Source organism: Loxodonta africana, chromosome 1 (genome assembly GCF_030014295.1).
Source record: "Loxodonta africana isolate mLoxAfr1 chromosome 1, mLoxAfr1.hap2, whole genome shotgun sequence".
Lineage (NCBI taxonomy): Eukaryota > Metazoa > Chordata > Mammalia > Proboscidea > Elephantidae > Loxodonta > Loxodonta africana.
In genome coordinates this window covers 14,607,787-14,628,566 of record NC_087342.1, presented here as the reverse complement: position 1 = coordinate 14,628,566, position 20,780 = coordinate 14,607,787, and the positions used below count along the sequence as shown (strand labels likewise).

Below are 20,780 nucleotides of genomic sequence, written 5' to 3'. Positions count from 1 at the left end.
TGCCACAGTGGGTCATTTTTTGTTTTTTCGTAAGGGGCAAAGAGAAGCAGAGATGGGAGGTGTTGGGCTAGACACCTAAAGCGATAGTCTCAGGCACTTCTTTCCAAGGACCCCGGCCACAAGATGGCGCCATTCGGCAGTGCTTCTGTCCCTAAATGGCCAGGCTCCTTGAGGTGCATTTCTGGGGGCAGCTCTGCTGGCGGCAAACTCTGTCCAAAGTCAGCAGATACTTTGCTGAAGGCCAGATGTGGGGGCTCTTTCTTGCCTCTTTAGCCTTTTGCCAAGGTTTTGCAATCATCCAGAAATTGCTGGCCTGACATTCTGATGCAATTTCTGTGGCCACCCTTCCCTGCTTTCTCTGCTCCCCCTCCTCTGGTTCTCCCTCCCCTGAAAATCCTGAGTAACTCCCACAAATATCACTTTCCCTGAGAGGCCTTCATTCATCACCACAGAGTGAGTTCTCCTAAGACCTCATATTCCCCTTATCACTGTACTTATTTAACAACAAATCTTGATTGAGCACCTACTTTGTTGCCAGGCAGTGCTCTGGGGAAATGGCAGCAAATAGGACAGAGGAGGGCCTGCCCTCCTGCGCTTACATGGTTGAGGAAATAGACTGTCATCAGCACCTGGCTTAATTTCAAATAGTGATGAGTACCATTTTAAAAACAAACAAGGTGTGAGAATAGAGAATGATGGAAGGGGCACTTTTTTAGTAGAGTGGTGAAGGACGACCTGAGAAGGTGGCGTTTGATCAGTAACTTAAATGAACTGGGGAAAGAGTGTTCCAAGCAGATGGTACACAAGTGCCAAGGCCCTGAGTCAGGAACAAGCCTGGCCTATTCAAGGGACAGCAAGAAGGCTGACATGGCTGGAAAAAGTGAGCAAGTAGCAGAGGGTGAGTTCAGAGAGAGGGAGGGGCAGACCCTGCAGGGCCTCTAAAAAAAATTTTTTTTTTTTTTTATCCTCTGGGGTAAGGCAAAAGCATTTATTCTAACTGTGAAATGTTACTCTTAATCAGATGTTTCTCTTCCCCATTAGACTGTAAACTCCCTGTGGGCAGGACTATGCTTTACTTGATTACGTGTAGGACATGTAGGCCCTCCGTGTGAGCCTGTGTTCAGTGAGTGAATGACAGCAGTCTAAGGTCAGCGTGTATCCCCTGGAACACAGGGAGGCCTTCTCCTCACTTCCTCCGTACCTGGGGGTTCAGTGCTCCTTGGAGTGTGCACGAAATCCACAAACGAGCCCTCAGGAGTTTCTCAGCAAAGATTCCTTCTCTTCCTCCCCTCCAGCTGTTGTTGGGTGCCATTGATTTGATTCTGACTCATAGGCACCCCATGTGACAGAGTAGAACTGCCCCATAGGGCTTCCTTGGCTGTCATCTTTATGCAAGATCACGAGGTCTTTCTCTTGTGGAGTCCCTGGATAAGTTCGAAAAGCCAGCCTTTCAGTTAGCGCAGTACTTAACCTTTGCACCACCAGGCCTCCTTCCCCTCAAACTGGGAGGGTGGGGGTAGGGCGGAGGGTTGAGGGTGGGAGCAATGGAAATCCCAAGTACAAATAGTCAACCAGGTGTTGAAAATCTTCCCTCTTGACCCAGGATGGCATCTAAAGGATGATTCGTTCAAATTCCTGCAAAGCCCGGGAAGATCTGAAATGGAGTAAATATTTCACTGTGTTTAGAGTGAGGCATTGGTGAAGGGCTTCTTTGTACTGGAATATTTTAAATTTATCTCCCCCTGGAATATCTTTGGAGCTCTGGTGGTGCAGTGGTTAAGAGCCTGGCTGCTAACCAAAAGGTCAGCAGTTTGAATTCACCAGCTAATCCTTGGAAACCTTGTGGGGCAATTCTACTCTGTCCTGTAGGGTTGGAATTGACTCGATGGCAATGGGTTTGGTTTTTCGAGTTGAATTATCTTTGTCAAGGCTCAAATTCTTAAGTGACTGGATTTGTTAATAACCTGCTAATTGTGCCCGTTTTGACTTAGTTTCTTAGCCTAATGATTTGTTTTCTTAACTGAAAGCCTGCTGGGCCTACTAGGGTCACCTAAGACATAAAATGTGGATAAACTTAAAGCTTAAAAAAGAGAAGTTTAAGGAATAAAACTTAATAAGCATATTAATTAGAGTATTTGTTTTGATGAAGAGCCCCTAATGAAGACAGCAGGCGCTAGTGAAGTCAACCATTCACTGGACAATTAGGGCATGGGTGGAGGCACAGTCTATTTTCAGATTAGTAACAGGCACTCTGTTGGGCAGCTTTGAGCAGTGACAGCCTCCGACTACTGGAGAAGATCATTTTAATTGAAAGATACTGCTGCCTCCTCGTCTCGTCCCAAGTTATACTCAGTTACTTTGAACATTACATAATCTATCCACATGGTGTGAGGTACACACCCTGCCCTGCCATGAGCTTTGTTGTGTGCTGTCAAGTCAAACTGCTCCATAGGGTTCCCAAGGCTGTAAGTCTTTACGGAAGCAGACTACCACAACATTCTCCCATGGAGTGACTGGTGGCTTCAAACCGGCCGACCTTTCGGTTAACATCTGAGCGCTTAACCACTGTGCCACCAGGGCTCCTCCATGAACTTTAAAGCAGTGAAACTTTTTTCATACTTATGCTGGCTAAAGAGAAATTTATTGGAGAAGAAGGATAAGTGTTAGTTTTAACTTGTCTGTTATTATTTTTTTAAGAACCTTGATCCACCGAAAACATCTGTCCAAAGATTTTTAAATCCTAAGAAGGCAAGCAATGAACTAAACGTTAAATTAATTTATAACCAATATTTTAGTTTTATGTAGATTGAACATAAGAGTTAGGTTTGTAGACCATGTAGTTCCTCCATGTTACAGGGAGACTTCTGGATAGGTATGGGTACATTTGCGTCCATGTCATAGGACTTGTGATGAAGTAAAAGAACCGAACAGAAAATTTCAAAGGGTGGCTTGAGAAGACAAAGTAAAGTATTATAAAGACATGTGCAAAGAGCTGGAGATGGAAAACCAAAAGGGAAGAACATGCTCGGTGTTTCTCAAGCTGAAAGAACTGAAGAAAAAATTCAAGCCTCAAGTTGCAATAGTGAAGGATTCTATGGGGAAAATATTAAATGACACAGGAAGCATCAAAAGAAGATGGAAGGGATACACAGAGTCATTATACCAAAAAGAATTAGTTGATGTTCAACTGTTTCAAGAGGTAGCATATGATCAGAAACCGATGGTACCGAAGGAAGAAGTCCAAGCTGCTCTGAAGCCATTGGTGAAAAACAAGGCTCCAGGAATTGATGGAATTATCAATTGAGATGTTTTCAACAAACAGATGCAGTGCTGGAGGTGCTCACTCATCTATGCCAAGAAATATGGAAGACAGCTTCCTGGCCAACTGACTGGAAGAGATCCATATTTATGCCTATTCCCAAGAAAGGTGATCCAGCCAAATGTGGAAATTATAGAACAATATCATTAATACCACACACAAGCAAAATATTGCTGAAGATCATTCAAAAATGGCTGCAACAGTATATCAACAGGGAACTGCCAGAAATTCAGGCTGGTTTCAGAAGAGGACATGGAACCAGGGATACCATTGCTGATGTCAGATGGATCCTGGCTGAAAGCAGAGAATACCAGAAGGATGTTTACCTGTGTTTTATTGACTATGCAAAGGCATTCGACTGTGTGGATCATAACAAATTATGGATAACATTGCCAAGAATGCGAATTCGAGAACACTTCATTGTGCTCTTGAGGAACCTTTACATATATCAAGAGGCAGTTGTTCCGATAGAACAAGGGGATACTGATTGGTTTAAAGTCAGGACAGGTGTGCATTAGGGTTGTATTCTTTCACCGTACCTATTCAATCTGTATGCTGAGCAAATAATCTGAGAAGCTGGACTTTATGAAGAAGAATGGGGCATCAGGATTGGAGGAAGACTCATTAACAACCTGCATTATGCAGATGACACGACCTTGCTTGCTGAAAGTGAAGAGGACTTGAAGCACTTACTAATGAAGATCAGAGACCACAGCCTTCAGTATGCATTGCACCTCAATGTAAAGAAAACGAAGATCCTCACAACTGGACCAATGAGCAACATCATGATAAACAGAGAAAAGATCGAAGTTGTCAAGGATTTCATTTTACTTGGATCCACCATTAACAGCCGTGGAAGCAGCAGTCAAGAAATCAAAAGATGCACTGCATTGGGTAAATCTGCTGCAAGGGACCTCTTTAAAGTGTTGAAGAGCAAAGATGTCACCTTGAAGACTAAGGTGCGCCTGACCCAAGCCATGGTATTTTCAATTGCTTCATATGCATGTGAAAGCTGGACAATGAATAAGGAAGACCGAAGAAGAATTGATGCCTTTGAATTGTGGTGTTGGCGAAAAATATTGAATATACCATGGACTGCCAAAAGAACTAACAAATGTGTCTTGGAAGAAGTACAACCAGAATGCTCCTTAGAGGCAAGGATGGCGAGACTGTGATTTACATACTTTGGACATGTTGTCAGGAGGGATCAGTCTCTGGAGAAGGACATCATGCTTGGCAAAGTACAGGGGCAGCAGAAAAGAGGAAGACCCTCAACGAGGTGGATTGACACAGTGGTTTCAACAGTGGGCTCAAGCATAACAATGATTGTAAGGATGGCGCAGGACTGGGCAGTGTTTTGTTCTGTTGTGCATAGGGGCCGCTATGAGTCGGAACCGACTCGACGGCACCTAACAACAACATAGAACTTGAGCCTCGTTTTACTAATTGAGTGATTACAGAGTTTTGTAATTGTCTACTTCTGTAGCCCACTGTGGGTCATAGCTACCATCTGCTTGCTTTGGAGTCTTTGGTCAAGAATGCCATCCAGATTATAGCTTTGGGTTCCTAATGGCACAATGTGATCCATGTCATGACAATGTGGTGGAGAGTGTGGTTTCCAGGCTCTCATTGGGAGGGGACATTGGGGCAGCTTGGATGCTGTACTTTTAAATTTAGAGTTTGATTATAACTTCTAAGACAGTAAGAAGGCTATGGTGCAACGATGCCTGCTTCCCTTCTAGCGCTCCTGTCATTACTGGGTAGAGATCTTTTTTGGGATGTCATACATCATTATTTCCTTTCATTCTTTTTGTGACACCCTTCTCTTCCCATTTGCTTCTTAGGTTTTGGAGAAGCCAGTGGTGGGGGAGAGCCAAGAAAGATCAAGGCCATGGGAGGAAGAATCTTTTTTTTATGCCCAAGTAGCAGCAAGTTTTGCTGACTCTCCAAATAGGTTCTCTTTGGTTAGGAGACAGACTTTTCTTGGAAGGGAATTCACATACCTCCCTGGGGATTTGCTGCTTGCATAAGCACCCTGGAAATGGGAAGGGGCTGGGCTTCACTTCAGCTGGATGAAAGTGATCCTCCTTTAATAAGGACAAGTCCTCTTGAGCTAACCACCCTGGAATTTAGGGAAAGGAGGAGGCTGACCTGGGATCCCTGGACCCTGCAGGATTCTGAGCACCAACTAAAGGAAGAGGGGAGGGCTATGCTTCTAGAGCTCCCTTTCGGTGGTGATTGGTTGAATTTCCATAGCATAATAGGGCCTGTTGGAATGGTATTTTGCAGAGTAGTAACTAATAGCTCAGGTTCAAAACTTAAAGAAAATCTCCAGTAGGTTTAAGATGAAGGCAATCATTTTTCCTCCCCACCATCAATGCATTTTCAAGAGGTGTGTGTGTGTATGTGTGTGTGTGTGTGTGTGTGTGTGTGTATGAGAGATTTGGGGAGAGGGGAGACTGGGAGTGGTTAGAGGAAGGGACATTCCATGTCCATTTGCATTAGTGACCATCTGTGCATCCAGGCATTCTGACACAGGCTGAGGGTCTAAGAGTGGGATTTCATAAATGGCTGTGACAGCAATAGGCAGTGGTCCCTCTATTGGGGAGATCCCCTGCAGAGCTCGTCAGATGGAGTGGGGAGGAAGTGTTGAGTGCTGTAAGGGTATATGAAATCCTCACTTTTCACAACTCTGCCACTTCTGTTCTGCCACCAGCTGCCCATGTGGCATTTCCTCCTCTGACCCTAACCACCTGGAGCTAGGTGAGAGCTCACAAGTTAAAGGACTTGGTCCTCCAGACTGCCAGGTTTGCCCAAACTTCAGATACCAGCCACAAGTTTGGGAGTCCCCATGACACCTCCACATCTGACCTGTTGAATATAAATTCAAGGGTTCCCTCTATCCCCTCAGAATATCAGCCATAAGCTCAGGAGTTCCCAGACCTGCTTCTGACCTGCCAGCTCCCACTACTCCCTCAGGTTCAGTAATTCACTAGAACAAGTCACAGAACTCACAGAAAGCACTATACTTACAACTGTAGTTTTATTACAGCAAAAAGGATACAAATGAAGACACACATTTGTATGTCCGGGAGGGTTCCCAACGTGGAGCTTCCACACGTGAATGTCTTTCACCAACCAGGAAGCCCGTAGAGCTTCCATGTCCAAAGCTTTCTTACATGATTATGATTAATCGAATCTGTTCCCCCACCCCCTTCATCTGAGGTCAGCTGATATCACCTGGTGGTCTTTCTGGCCTGGCCAGTCCCCCTGAGTAACCTCATTAGCATAAACTGCTTATGTAGTCAGTGTATAAACGTGCAGTTAACGGTGATTTGGATCCATAAACGCGGGACGTCATGGAAGCAGCAGTCAAGAAATCAAACCACGTATTGCATTGGGCAAATCTGCTTCAAAAGACCTCTTTAAAGTATTAAGAAGCAAGGATGTCACTTTGAGGACTAAGGTGCACCTGACCCAAACCATGGTGTTTTCAGTCTTCTCAGATACATGCAAAACCTGAACAATGAATAAGGAAGACCAGAGAAGAATTGATGTCTTTGAATTACGGTGTTGGCAAAGAATATTGAATATATTCTTGCCAGAAGAACGAACAAGTCTGTCCTGGAAGAAAAACAGCCAGAGTGCTTCTTGGAAGTGAGGATGGTGAGACTCGTCTGAAGTATGTGGGACATGTTATGAGGTGGGACCAGTCCCTGGAGAAGGACATCATGCTTGGTAAGGTAGAGGGCCAGCATAAAAGAGGAAGACTCTCAACGAGATGGAGTGACACAGTGGCTACAACAATGGGCCTGGACATAGTAGCAACTGTGAGGATGGTGCAGGACAGGGCAGTGTTCTGTTCTGTTGTACATAGGGTCACTATGAGTCGGAACCAACTTGATGACACCTAACAGCAATAGTTTTACAAAGTGTTTTCACATATTGACCCTTTAAAACTCCCCAGAGTCCTGTGGTGACACTATTATTATTTCCTGTTTTACAGAGGAGGAAGTTGAGCTTCAGGGAGAGGCGGTGACTTACCCAAGGCCAGGGCCCAGCCCCATGGGCTGGCCACTCCACAGCTGCAGGCAGAGGCCAGGCTATCAGTCAGTGAGCTGCGATGTGGGAGGCAACACCCAGACCACCCTCTCAGAAACACTTCTGAGAAGAGGGAGGTGGAAACATGACTTTAGTCCCCAGTGGTCAAGACTCATAGGGTGACTTGGTTTAGTCAAAACCTTGGCCACAAATGGGCTGGGAAACAAAGCAGTGGAAAGAACTGAAAGACAATTGGAGTCAAAGAGAGACTGTCAGCTGGCTAAAGGAGAGAGAACTGCACGTTCTTGATGTCCCCAAAGCGCCTAGGAGTAAGAGCAGCATCTGCCCGGAGCTTCTGTGCAGCTTGGGACTCAGGCTAAGCCAGCAGAGAGGCAGGAACAGGGAAATAGTACTCTGGAGAGGCAAAAAACATTTTGTCCTGAATCCTCTCGGTCTGTGCAAGACAGGAAATTCCTCAACTCTCCCAAGGCAGCAGCCTTCCTGACCTCTGCACCCAGTCAGGGATCAAGGTCTGGGCATCACCAGTTCCAGCCCTCAAGCCCACTCAGGGGGCCTCTGCCCAGTCCTCCAGGCTGCCCTCCATCAAAGGCAGCGATGCTTGAGCTGGGGGAGGGGGCTTTGCGGAGCAGGGGAAACATCCAGAGGCCTGGGGGTCCCATCTTCCACTACGCACCCCGGGGGTTGCACTGTCCTGACTGCTTCACTCTGACTCCAGCCTCTTCTCACCACACCTGCTCTGGAGCACTCCGTGTGCCCTCCAGCCTCCTGGGCCCTCCCAGCCTCTCACCACCCACATGCCCAGAGGCCGGGCTGGGAGAGCCTTGCAGTGGGCCATGTTTAGTTTTCAGTGCCGGTGAATAAAAATTCAGAGGTAAAATTGAAGCTGGGCCACTTTCAGGTATGTAAAGCACCACCCATGGCTCCTGGCTCCCCAGAGAAGAGCTGGCATTTGTGGTCCTGTGCTGATAAGAGGAAACCCTGGTGGCATAGTGGTTAAGAGCTATGACTGCTAACCAAAACGTTGGCAGGTTGAATCCACCAGGTGCTCCTTGGAAACCCTATGGGGTGGTTCTCTATCTTATAGAATTGCTCTGAGTCAAAATCGACTCGACAGCAACAAGTTTTTTGGTGCTAATAAGAACCCAAAGTACCAGAGTCCCAGTCCCCAACACTTAGACTGCAAGTTAGAGATATCCCAGCCCTTCTTACTCTCGCCCCTACCCCTTCCAAAAGCAGCAACAAAAGTAAAAGCGTTGAGAGTAAAAGCCACCTGGCCAGCAGGACAAAGAGACAGGAGCACCAGGGCAGCTGCGTGAGCCCACCCTGCACCGGGTTATCTTGCCTGTGATGAGACAGCAGACGCAGCCACTTTGCTGCCACTTCCCCTTTGCTCATGTGACGCAGGTTCAAAGCCCAGTTTGGGGGAGGCGTCCAAGAATAATGGAAAGCCTGTCTGCTAATCCGCCTCACAAAGGACTCAATCAGAGTGAATGGGCCAGCCTGCAACCAGAGAGTTGTTCTGGTTTTTGTCCTGATCTCAAACTACTTGCTCACTTGCTCCCTCTCAAAGAGAGAGGTTTCTTTTTCCAGTTTGTATTGGGGTATTATTGAGGTACAGTAAACTGCACATATTTAAAGTGATTTGGTAAGTTTTATATGCAGTCATGCAATTTTCACCACAATTTAAAAAATTAACATCTCTGTCATCTGGAAACATTTCCATGTGCCCCTCTGCAATCCAGCTGCCCAACCCCTGCCCCAGGCAGCCACTGATCTGCTTTCTGTCACTATACTTTGCATTTTCTAAAATTTTATAGAAATGGAACCATCCAGTATGTACTTTTTCTTTGGCTTCGTCAACGCAGCATAACTGTTTTGAGATTCTTCCATATTGTGGCATGTATCTTTAGTTCATTCCTCTTTACTGATAAGTTGTATTCTATGGCAAGGATATATCACGATTTGTTTACTTTTTCACCTGTTAATGGACATTTGCGTTGTTTCCAGTTTGGGGCTCTAAAAACAGTGTGGGGGCAGTATCTGAGGTCCTTTAACTTCTCAAGGAGGAAGGAGAATGGAGATCAGCAGTCCAAGGCTGATCCTATAAGGTGGAGGTCAGATATGTCCTCCCTCTCTCTGCCATCTTTGCCAATTCTGACACCAACCGTTCCTCCCACACCACTCTACTTCTCTGCTGGGTTCAATAATTCGCTGCAATGACCACACAGAGCTCACAGACAATACTTTACAGTCAAGGGGTTTATTAGGGACATACAGGTTACAATTCAGATTCAGGAATGCTCAGGATACAGTTCTCCCATCAGAACAGCCTCTTCCCAGCCGTGCTCGCAGGCAGGTACACCTCTCTCTGGCCCTTGGTCTCTGCCCTGCCCAGGCAAGTGTTACAAAGCTCTTTTAGCTCTGCGATAAATACACCAAGGCACCCCACTCCACATGCTGGGAAGCCCACTATACCATCTCCTGCTGATCTCTCCTGCTGCTGTTTCTCTGCCACCATTTCTTGCTGTCTTCAGTGTTACATCTATTTCTTTCTCTCTCTCTGTGTGTGTCTTTGGGTTCCAGGAGCTTTTCAGCTCAGGGATCCTGGGTCCCAAGGACACACTCTACTCTTGGCCCTTCTTCCTTAGTGGTGGTAGGATCTTCTCTTTCCTGCCTCTGGGGTGGCTCATTTTAAGCCTAGAGGGATGGCAAAACTGACCAATCTCTTTAGAGGGCCACAATTACCTTATTTGCACAGTCCCACCCAATCACTTGGGTGGGAGTTACAAGACCATGGCGAGAGAAGCCACACAAAATTGACCTATCACACCACAGGGGCCAGTACAAAAAAACAAAAAAACTGCTATGAATGTTTGTGTACGTGTTTTTGTATAAATATGTGCTTTCATTTTCTTGGGTAAATACCTGAGAGTAGAATGACTGGGTCATATGGTAAGTATATCTTTAACTTTTTAAGAAACGGTCAAATGGTTTTCAAAAGGGCCTGTACCGTTTTACATTCCCACCAGGATTGCATCAGAGTTCCAGTTGCTCCACTTCCTTGCCAACACCAATACTTGGGATGGTCAGTCTTTTTAATTCTACCCACTCTAATGGGTTGTGTCTTTGGCTTTCTTGAGGCGTTCAAAATCTCCCAAGATGGCAGTGGGGCACCCTGCAGGCATAAAAAAGAAGGAGGAAGCGCTTCAGTTCTGTTTTATGAGCGAGAACGTGACTTATTGTTAAGTAAAAAAGCAAGAGGCCAATCATTGTGTACAGTATGTTATTTTATTTTTTAAAAAAGGAGAAAGTGAAAGAATACATGTGTTTGCTTGTGTATGTTATATATATAGACCATCTCTGGAAGATGAACAAGAACCTGAAAATTGGTGGCCTCTGGGGAGAGACACGTGATAGCTGGGAGACAGGGATGGTAGGGAGACTTTATACATACTCTTTGGTACCTTTTGAATTTTGTGCCATGTGAAGGTATTGCTTATTAAAAAAAGTAAATAAAATTTAAGAAAAAAAAATCTCATGGGAGTCCAGGTATTGGCTCTTTCCCTTGAAGTACTCCTGAGGAAGCAGAGCCTAGGTTGGGCATGGCTCTGCCGAGGTCTGTGTTTCATTCCTTGCTCTTAGGGAAGTGCGCAGTCATGCCAAGCAGAGAAACAGGGCACACCTTGTTCCAAATGATCTCCAGTTGAACCAGTTGTCATTGAGTTGATTCCAACTCATGGTGACCCATGTGTATCAGAGTAGAACTGTGCTCCATTGGACTTTCAAAGGCTGATTTTTTGGAATTGGTTTGCTAGGCCTTTCTTCAAGGTGCCTCTGGGTGGACTTGAACTTCCAACCTTTCGGTTAGCAGCCAAGCACATTAATCATTTACATCACCTAGGGACTCAGTGACCTCCAGGGCCTCCAAAACTGTCTGTTAGCAGACAGTTTCTGGTGGGAACCTGAGTCTTGAGACAGTCATTGCTGTACCAGGTAATCATTTAATCTGTGTTTGTTGAATGAATGAATGTCCAACCCACATTCTGTTGTTTGTCACACAGAAAAGAAGAGTGACAGGAAGAGTGAGTACCTTCTACCCGTGGCTCCCAGCAAGCCCATCGCACCCATCTTCCTGCAGGGCCTCTCTGATCTCGAAGTCATGGATGGAAGCCAGGTCACCATGACAGTCCAGGTGTCAGGTCTGTCTCTGCCTCTCTCTTCTCCGGGTGTATGTGAAAATGGTCATGGCTGTAACATGGGCATTGTTCTCCAAGGGACCTCTCAGATCATTGATCCACCAGAAAGTCAGCAAGAGGCTACCAGGCAACGAAGCCAAAGGAAGTGGTGGACTCTTGGCCTTTCTTTTTGACCTTCTCTGGATAGGATTTTCTGAATCCAAGATTAAGTGGTACAGGGGAAGAAGATAACCATGGCTAGACAGAAGAGGGATTGATTTGAAAACGTGGAGAATGTAGCTGGAGGGTTTCGAAGACTGATGTAAAGCCAGATTGTGTGAGAACTTTTTGACACTTGGAAGATATTCCCAGTTGTTCTACTCAGATTGTAAAGTGAGAAGACAGAGCAGGGGTCTTTCTGAAACAGGGACGGGGTAACAAGAGCATGTGATTAGCACCCCAGTCTGAGTTATCACAGTGCCTACTGGAGGTGAGGGAGAGAAGCCTGGGAGTCTCCTGGCACAAATCTGGTGGCTGGGGGCATCTGTATAGTTTATCGTTAATTGTATAAGTGGTTGTTGGCCCTCACAGCCCTGTTTGGCCACTGATCATTCCCTTTTGACAGCCTGGCCTCATTTTCCAGGTGTCTCAATTGCCCTTGACTGCAGAAGCCATAAAGCAATAAAGATGAAAGAACCTGGGGACATATTCTTTTAGGGACCTAGGATGAACTCCCAGCTCCTGCAGACTGGAATCAATCCCGTGATAATCTGACAATCCCAGGCAGAGTGTTGCACTCCCCACCCCGACTCCCAGCCCTGCAGCCCCTGCACACAGCCTGGGAAGTAAACACTGCAGCTACTGTGCGCTCACAGAGCTGAGAGGCCTCAGAGGCGCCCTAGACCTGGTCCCCAGGGCTGTGAGCTGCACAACCTCCCTCAGCAGCCCGTTCCGGGGACTGCCACCTTGTCCAAAACGTCTCTCTGCCTTGCTCTGTTGATATCCTGTTGTCGTCTTTAGCTGCTGTTGAGTCAGCAGGATTTTCATTGGCTGATTTTTCAGAGGTAGATTGCCAGGCCTTTCTTCCTAGTCCGTCTTAGTCTGGAAGCTCCACTGAAACCTGTTCGGCATCATAGCAACATGCGAGCCTTCACTGACAGACAGCTGGTACCTGTGCATGAGGTACACTGGCCAGGATGGTGCAAACAGCTAAGCGCTCTACTACCAGCCAAAAGGTTGGTGGTTCAAACGCACCGAAAGGTGCCTCAGAAGACAGGCCTGGTGATCTGCTTCTGAAAGGTCACAGCCTTGAAAACCCTATGGAGTAGTTCTGCTCTGCACTCATGGGGTCACCATGAGTCAGAAACAACTTGACAGCAACTAACACCACCTCCCACACAGAAGGTGAGAATTCTGTCACTGGACCACCACTAATTTACTCTGCTGTAATCAGAGCGTAATTGCTCAGCTCTTATCGCGGAGAGAACCCTCACAGGTGACCATTGTTTTATACCCCAGAAAATTTCCTAGAAACTTCCCCCTAAAAAAAAAAATAATACATTAGTAAAGTCTGAAAATTCTGTCCACCAAATCCTGTGCAAGCTGGTACCCACCTTTACCTGAGGACTGCGTTTGTCTGGTGGCAACGAGAAATACTGAGTTTCCTTTATGGTGGAAGCTGGCAAAGGGAGTTGCCACGTGAGATGCGATTTCCTGGACAAAGTACATGTGCCGTGTGAGGCAGTGCGGAGCAGAAAACACCTAGTCACCCAGTTACTACTTGGTATTGTCATGCATGATGAATTCTAGTTTTAAAAACCTTTCTTCATGGGTCTTCTTTTTCATCTCTGAAATCCTATTTTTCACTTCTGGATTCTTTCTAGTTTCCCCAAACCAGTTGTTAAGTAATAGTTATAGTCAACATTTCTGGAGTATTTCCTTTGTGCCAAGTCCTATTGTGAGCCGCTACTCTAAGAGGCTGCTAGGGGGCACTGTATCCTCTCAGCAATCCCATGAGGTAGCTATAGTAAAAAAAAATATATATATATATATATATATATGGATACTGAAGCATAGAGAATCTAGTCAAGTATTTATTTAGTAGAGTATTAAGTGCAGAATTGCCACATGGCCAGGGAATTACCTCCCTGACCAGTCCCCCTGCGCCTCTCACACTTGCCCTCCTCTTGGTCCAGGGAACCCACCCCCTGAGGTCATCTGGCTTCACAATGGGCAGGAGATCCAGGAGTCAGAGGACTTCCACTTTGAACAGCAGGGTGCTCGCCACAGCCTTTGTATCCAGGAGGTGTTCCCAGAGGACACGGGCACGTACACCTGTGAGGCCTGGAACAGCGCTGGAGAGGTCCGCACGCAGGCCGTGCTCACGGTGCAAGGTGAGGCTGACCTCTCCATAAACTCTTCGGAGGTGAGGAAACTGTGTGAGCCTGCTTTGTTCCCACTGTAAATCCTCTGCTCCCCTAGTCCCATTCCAGCCCAGGAGGCCAGCTTCCCAGCCTGTGCCTCAAGTTCTGGCTGAGTGGGGCTGCCCTTCTCTGCCTTCTGTAAGTCCCTGCTCCCTCTGGGAGAAAGTTTGTAATTTGGCAGTGATAGCACTTTGAGGCGAATCATGAGCCTATCAGGGTCCTTGCCTCTAGAGAATTTATATTTAAGAAGAGAGGCAAGGTAAGCACACATAAAGCAAGTGGCAACTGTCAATCGTATGCCTCTGATGTAGATCATTAGGGGCCAGCCCAGTGTCCCCACTACCTTCTGAGCTGCCTTCTCTTGTTTTGGATATGCAAATTTATGTTAATATTACCCTCTGTGAATACAACCAAGACAGACTAGCAACAAGAAGGCTGTGCTGTATTTGAATACCCAGTAGAGGTGATTTCTGACAAGCTATTATTTGGGTATCCCGCTCTCTTCTAACCCTTCACCACCATGAGAGGTCAATGGACATTGTCTGCTGAAAGACCTCCCTTTCTAACTCTGTTGTTGTTGGGTGCTGTCGAGTCGATGCCTACTCATAGTGACCTCATGTGACAAAGTAGAACTTCCTTACAGGATTTCATAAGCTGTAATCTTTATGGGAGAAGATCGCTAGGTCTTTTCTCCTACAGAGCAGCTGGTGGGTTCAAACTGCTAAACTTTCATTGTGCCACCAAGGCTCCTTCTCTCTAACTCTACCTTGTTTCCGACTTCTAGAGCCTCACGATGGCACCCAGCCCTGGTTCATCAGCAAGCCTCGCTCTGTGACAGCCACCCTGGGCCAGAGCGTCCTCATATCCTGCGCCATTGCTGGCGACCCCTTTCCCACCGTGCACTGGCTCCGAGATGGCAAAACCCTCTCCAAAGACAGTGGTGACTTTGAGGTTCTGCAGAACGAGGATGTGTTTACCCTGGTTCTAAAGAACGTGCAGCCCTGGCACGCCGGCCAGTATGAGATCCTGCTCAGGTGAGTCTGCATGCCGCCCCAACCTCCCTACTCCCTGCACCCCAAAGTCCCAGCTTACCTAACCGGACGCTGGGAAGCCAGAGGAAGCACAGACTAATGTGGGGCTCGGGTCTCAAGGTCAAGGAAGTGCAGTTCTAGTGCCGCTTCAAACTTTCACTTCTTCTCATTCAATGCAACAGACATTTACTGAGGGCCTTCCTTCTGAGCTCAGCTTCAGAGTCCCAGGTCTTATTTCCTCGTAGATTTTGTTCCTCCTTTTTTATTTGGAGTATGGGAAAGATGAAGGAGGGAAGAATGGATTCAGATTGGAAAAGCAGGAGGATAGATATAGCATATTGTTATCTGTTGCTGCATTAACAAATTACCCCAACACTTAGCAGCTTAAAACAGCAAATATGTGTTATCTCACAGTGTCTGTGAGTCAAGAATTTAGTTTTTTTTTTTTTTTTTAGGTGAGTGATTTTAGCGCAAGGTCTTAAATGGGGGGATAGTCCGGATGTCGGCAGGGGTGGCAGTCTCTGAAGACTTAACTGAGGCTAGAGGATCCAAGATGGCTCACTCACATGGTGTTGGCAGGCGGTCTCAGCTCCTCGCCATGTGGACCTTGCCACAGGGCTGCCTCAGTGTCACCATGACCTGACGGCTGCCTTTCCCCGGATCAAGTGATCCAAGAGAGAGAACAAGCCAGAACCTAGAATGTCTTTAGTGACCTACCCTCGGAAGCCACACAGCATCGCTTCCGCCATAATCATTAGACACTAAGTCCAGCCCACATTCAAGGGGAGGGGAACTAAGCTTCACCCCTTGAAAAGAAGAGCATCAGAGATTGTGTAGATAGTTTAAAACCATCACAGGAAAGTTAACAATCCCCATTTCTTTTTTTCCACCTTTTTACGGTCTTATTAGGTTACCTGGAAAGGTAAGCTCCATGAAGGCATCTGCCATATTCCCCGTGTCTAGAATAGTGTCTGACCTGTAGTAAGCATTTGGTAGATATTTGTTAAACAGAAGCGATCCAGTCCTTCCAACTTTTAAAATTTCCTGCTGACCAGATTGATGGGGACAGAATGTCTGCCCAGGGCGCTAGGGTTGGTGTCAGCATTGCAGAAGAGTTCTTATCTGCACCTTGACCCTGTACATGGGAGGTTGTACCACCTCTTGAGGCTGGTTGGACCTGCCCTGGCTCAGGTGCCTGGCCCCTTTTCACAGGGCTTCTCTCCTAGACTTACTTGTTCCCTCACACTGAGCCCATCCATGTTCAAGGCTCTGAGCTACAGATAGCTCTATAGCTGCGTGTCAAGGCTACTGCCATGATGGAGCCTTCTGCCTCCACTAATTGCAAAACCCAGTATATACCCTACCCACTTGGGTCCTTTCTGGGTATGTGCTTTTGCTGCATAACAAACCACCTCAACACATAAAAGAAAAAAAAAGCAGTTGCCATCAAGTGGATTCCGACTCGTGGCAACTCCATTTGTGTAGAGTAGAGCTGCTTCACAGGGTTCCCAAGGCTGTGACCATTCAGAAGCAGATCACCAGGCCTTACTTCCAAGGTGCCTGTGGGTGGGTTCAAACCACCAACCTTTAGGTTAATAGCCCAGAGTTTAACTATTTGTGCTACCCAGGGACTCTCCCCAGTACTTAAACAAACAAAAAAACCTGTCGCTGTCAAGTCGATTCTGACTCATAGTGACTATGGATTAGAGTAGAACCATCCTATAGTGTTTCTAAGACTGTAATCTTTTGCAGAAGCAGATTGTCACATCTTTCTTCCACGGAGCGGCTGTTGGGTTTGAACCGCCAACCTTTTGGTTAGCAGCCAAGCACTTAACAACTGCGCCACCAGGGCTCCTTCCCGAGTATTTGGTGGCTTTAAAAAATAGCCGTTTAGTATTTCTTAGGAGTGTATAGGTCTGCTAGGCAATTTTGCTGATTTTAGGCAGGGCTTGATGGATTTCAGCAGAGCTCAATGACACATCTATGGGCAGCTGATGGGCCGGTTCTGGGCTGGCTGGTCCCCTACTACCATGAGCAGTATGCTCGGGACACATCAACCGCCTTTGCCTTATGCCTGAACCCGTTACTGTCAGGAAGGCAAATCTGCCACCAAAGGAGAGAATATGTCCTCTTACTCCCCTAGGCTAGATCATGGAAGGTGATTATATGTCAAGACACTTGATGCTGAGCCTGTCTCTGTGAAAGGAGTAGTACTTTGAGACCATACTCTTGTTAATCAAGACAGACACGGTAGGAAAGACAAGCTTTTAGTGGGATATTGAGGGGGAAAAAAGGCAAGACAGAGGCTTGGCAAGTGAGAAAATGTTTGGCTATGAGGGCACAACAGATAGGCTGAGCAAGAAAGGTTACGGGAAGAGCAAAGCAAAGGGCTGTGGGAGGAGAGCCAGGCCGGAGTGGAGGGCTGCACCCGAGACAGCAGACAGACTGTCTGGGGCCAGCCAGGAAGGGGACAGTCATAAAACAGAGACTGTCCCAGCTGGAAGGGATTTTAGAAGCTATCTCGCCTACTCCTCTTTTAATAATGGCGGAAGAAAACAAGGCCTCAGGGTCATGGGCTTGGTCATGGCCACCCAAAGGTGAGTAGCAGAGCCCAGGCTCGAAGAACCAGGTGTCCGTTACGTGCTTAATGGCTGTGCTCTTCCATTCCTTGAGGCCCAGCATGGGGAGCTTCTCTCCAGTGTGCCAGGAACTTGGGGGACCTGGGAAATCATGTGGAATTCTACACCCACACAGCCCTTGCCTTCTTTTCTCTCCCTAAAGTCCAGCCTGTTCATTCCTCCACTAGGCTGTGGCCCTGGTTTGGCTTTGTCCCCAGCTGAGAAGGAGCAATTCAGTGGGAAGGTCCCCTGGGGAGCCCGTGCCAGGCCTGCCAGGGACCTCACTCTCCAGCTTTTCTCTCATCTTGACAGAAGTCAGATTCAAAGCAGAATGCCTTTCAAGGAGGATGCCTGAGAGCTGAGAGGAAGCCAAGCGGGGGAGAAAGAGGAGAACACAGGTCCTGTCCCTGTTGAAGTTGTGGGGTAGTTATGGGTGTGGAGTTTTTCTCTCCTCCCCTTCCCAGCTCCTGTCTCCTGTACCAAAAGGGGAAAGGTCAAATTCCAATTGAAATCTTGGAAAGGTTGATACTTGCCAGGAAATTAGTTCTTTAAACTAATTTTGCATATAAAATCCATTCCAGTGGTGAACCCTGCAGAGTGGGAAGGGCCCAAGGCTTTGTAAACAAAGACTGAGCTTCTTATTCAGGGCTTGGGAAGCTGGGGCAAAAAAGGGCTCTGTCAGTTGTGAAAGGCACTGCTTATCCCATATCCTGAGGCAGCACCTAGGCTAGGGAACCTTATCCTACACCCCAGGCTTTCTTTTGTAACTGGGTGTTCATCGATGCCAGAGATGGCCCCAAGAGGCTGGTCCTGCTGGTTCCTTTATGTGATATCCTTCATCCTTTATCACTGGGTCTGACCTTTGTAGCCTCCCAATGAACCCTTGATTCATCCTTTTTTTTTTTCCTGTTATATTTTATTGAATCCAATATTCCCAAGATATCATCATGCCAACATGTAATCAATATAAAAATTATTAATCAGATACGTTACTTTTGTATTGTGCTTTAGGTGAAAGTTTACAGAGTAAATTAGTTTCTCATTCAACAATTTATACACAAATTGTTGTGTGACATTGGTTCCAATCCCCATGATATGTCAGTACTCTCCCCTTCCCCATTCCGGGTTCCCCGTTTCCATCCATCCATTTTTCCTGTCCCTTCCTGCCTTCTCATCATTGCTTTTGGGCAGATGTTGCCTATCCCATGATTCATCTTAAAGGCCCAGCGCAGATTCGTTTATGGCTGTAGAAGGTTACCTCCTAATCACGCCCTGTAATCAAGCCCCAGGAAACCCTGGTGGCATAGTGGTTAAGCGCTACAGCTGCTAACCAAAAGGTCGGCAGTTAGAATCCACCAGGCGCTCCTTGGAAACTCTATGGGGCAGTTCTACTCTGTCCTCTAGGGTAACTATGGTCGGAATTGACTCGATGGCAGTGGGTTTGGTTTTGGGTTTAATCACCCCCCAGGAAACCCTGGTGGCGTAGTGGTTAAGATCTATGGCTGCTAACCTTATGGGACAGTTCTACTCTGTCCTATACGGTTGCTATGAGTTGAAATCGACTCGACAGCAACGGGTTTGGAATCACCCCCTGAGGAGCCCTGGTGGCACAGTGGTTAAGTGCTTGAAAGTTCAGTGGTTCGAACCCACCAGCTGCTCTGTGGGAGAAAGATGTGGCAGTCTGCTTCCATAAAGATTACAGTCTTGGAAACCCTGTGGCGCGGTTCTACTCTGTCTTATAGGATCCCCATGAGTCAGAATTGCCTCAAGAGCAATGGGTTTGGTTTGATTTTAATCACCCTCCAAGGAATGATCCATCTAGTGGGCCAGTCGTGGTCCTCAAGTTCTTCATCTTTATTCTGCCCCCTTCAGACTGCCCAGGGGGCCTCAGGGTGCGACTTGGGGGCAGGTTGGGCAAGATGCCCTATGGGCTTATCCTTGTCTGTGCTTCTCTCCTTGAGAGCAGATAATGGAAAACACCAGAAGCCTCTATTTGCTTCCCCTGAAGGGGAGAAATAACTTATTCCAGCTCAAGGGTTGTGACTTCCCACCACTTAACACCTCTGAGACATTGCTGGGGGTAAAACAGTACCATCTGGACTGTATTTCTCCTGATTTTTGCATCTGGGCTGTTCTATGAGGAGAGAGCCAAAAGAACTACCGGAAGATACAACCCTAAAGCATCTTGTCCTCCTGCCCCACATCTTCCCCAGGCACTACAACGCCGAGCTCCAAAGAAAAGTGGTAAAAAGCTGTCAAAAGCAGGGGGCTGGGAGGCTGAGCCTCACCCCCAAAATGGCCTCCCATGGATATCCTACAAATTGACCCATGCTCTATAAGCTTTTGTGAGTGTGAGTGCAATTCTCAGGGTGCTCTAAGGGCTCCTTAGCCTTCCCAGGGCCTGGCACTTTTAGGAGGCCCCCAATTGCTGTTCGTTGAGCAGAGGAGCACCTTGGGTCCTAAAACTCCCCAGTCACAAGGCTTCCTGAAGCTTGAATCTGTTCCCTCGGAGAGCCTGAGCTTCAAGGAGTAAAAGAGTGAAGGTCACCAGGAAGGTATCTGCATTGGCACAGGCTGGAACAGCATGAGGGCACTTGGGGAGAGACAGAGGAGGGGCTCCATCAGATGAGAGCTGGCAAAGATCAACCACTCCTTGCTTCAGATGGGTTCCAGGGAACCCCTAGGATCCCCTGAGAATCATCTGCCATGCCACAGGCTGCTAGCATCTGACTAGAGTTGGACCTCCACTGGGAGGGATGCCAGGTGAAGTGAGGTCTGTTGGTGTGGGTATGATTTATATGCATGTAAATATTCCCAAACATGGGTGCGTGTGTGCCAGTGCCTGCTATGTACACCCCACCTACGTGTGTCTGCGTGTGTGGTTGATATAAACCGAACCCACTGCTGTCAAGTCAATTCCGATTCATAGTGACCCTATAGGACAGAATAGAACTGTCCAGTAGTTTCCAAGGAGCGCCTGGCGGATCTGAACTGCCAACCTCTTGGTTAGCAGCCGTAGCACTTAACCACTACACCACCAGGGTTTGATATACACATTAAAAAAAAAAAAAAAACCCATTGCCATTGAGTCAATTCCAACTCACAGTAACGCTATAGGACAGAGTAGAACTGCCCCATGGAGTTTCCAAGGA

The 20,780-nt window shown here is 47.1% G+C and overlaps 1 protein-coding gene across 2 annotated transcripts in view; it reads left to right on the top strand.

Moving 5' to 3' along the window:
- The window catches only part of MYLK (myosin light chain kinase), a 163,867-nt gene that overhangs the window by 37,922 nt on the left and 105,165 nt on the right, over positions 1-20,780 (top strand). For both annotated transcript variants that reach the window (XM_010592906.3, XM_023551699.2), the window contains exons 10-12: positions 11,443-11,580; positions 13,752-13,949; positions 14,764-15,013. In XM_010592906.3, coding sequence (XP_010591208.3) covers positions 11,443-11,580; positions 13,752-13,949; positions 14,764-15,013 — 586 coding nt within the window. The remainder of the gene's footprint in view (positions 1-11,442; positions 11,581-13,751; positions 13,950-14,763; positions 15,014-20,780) is intronic.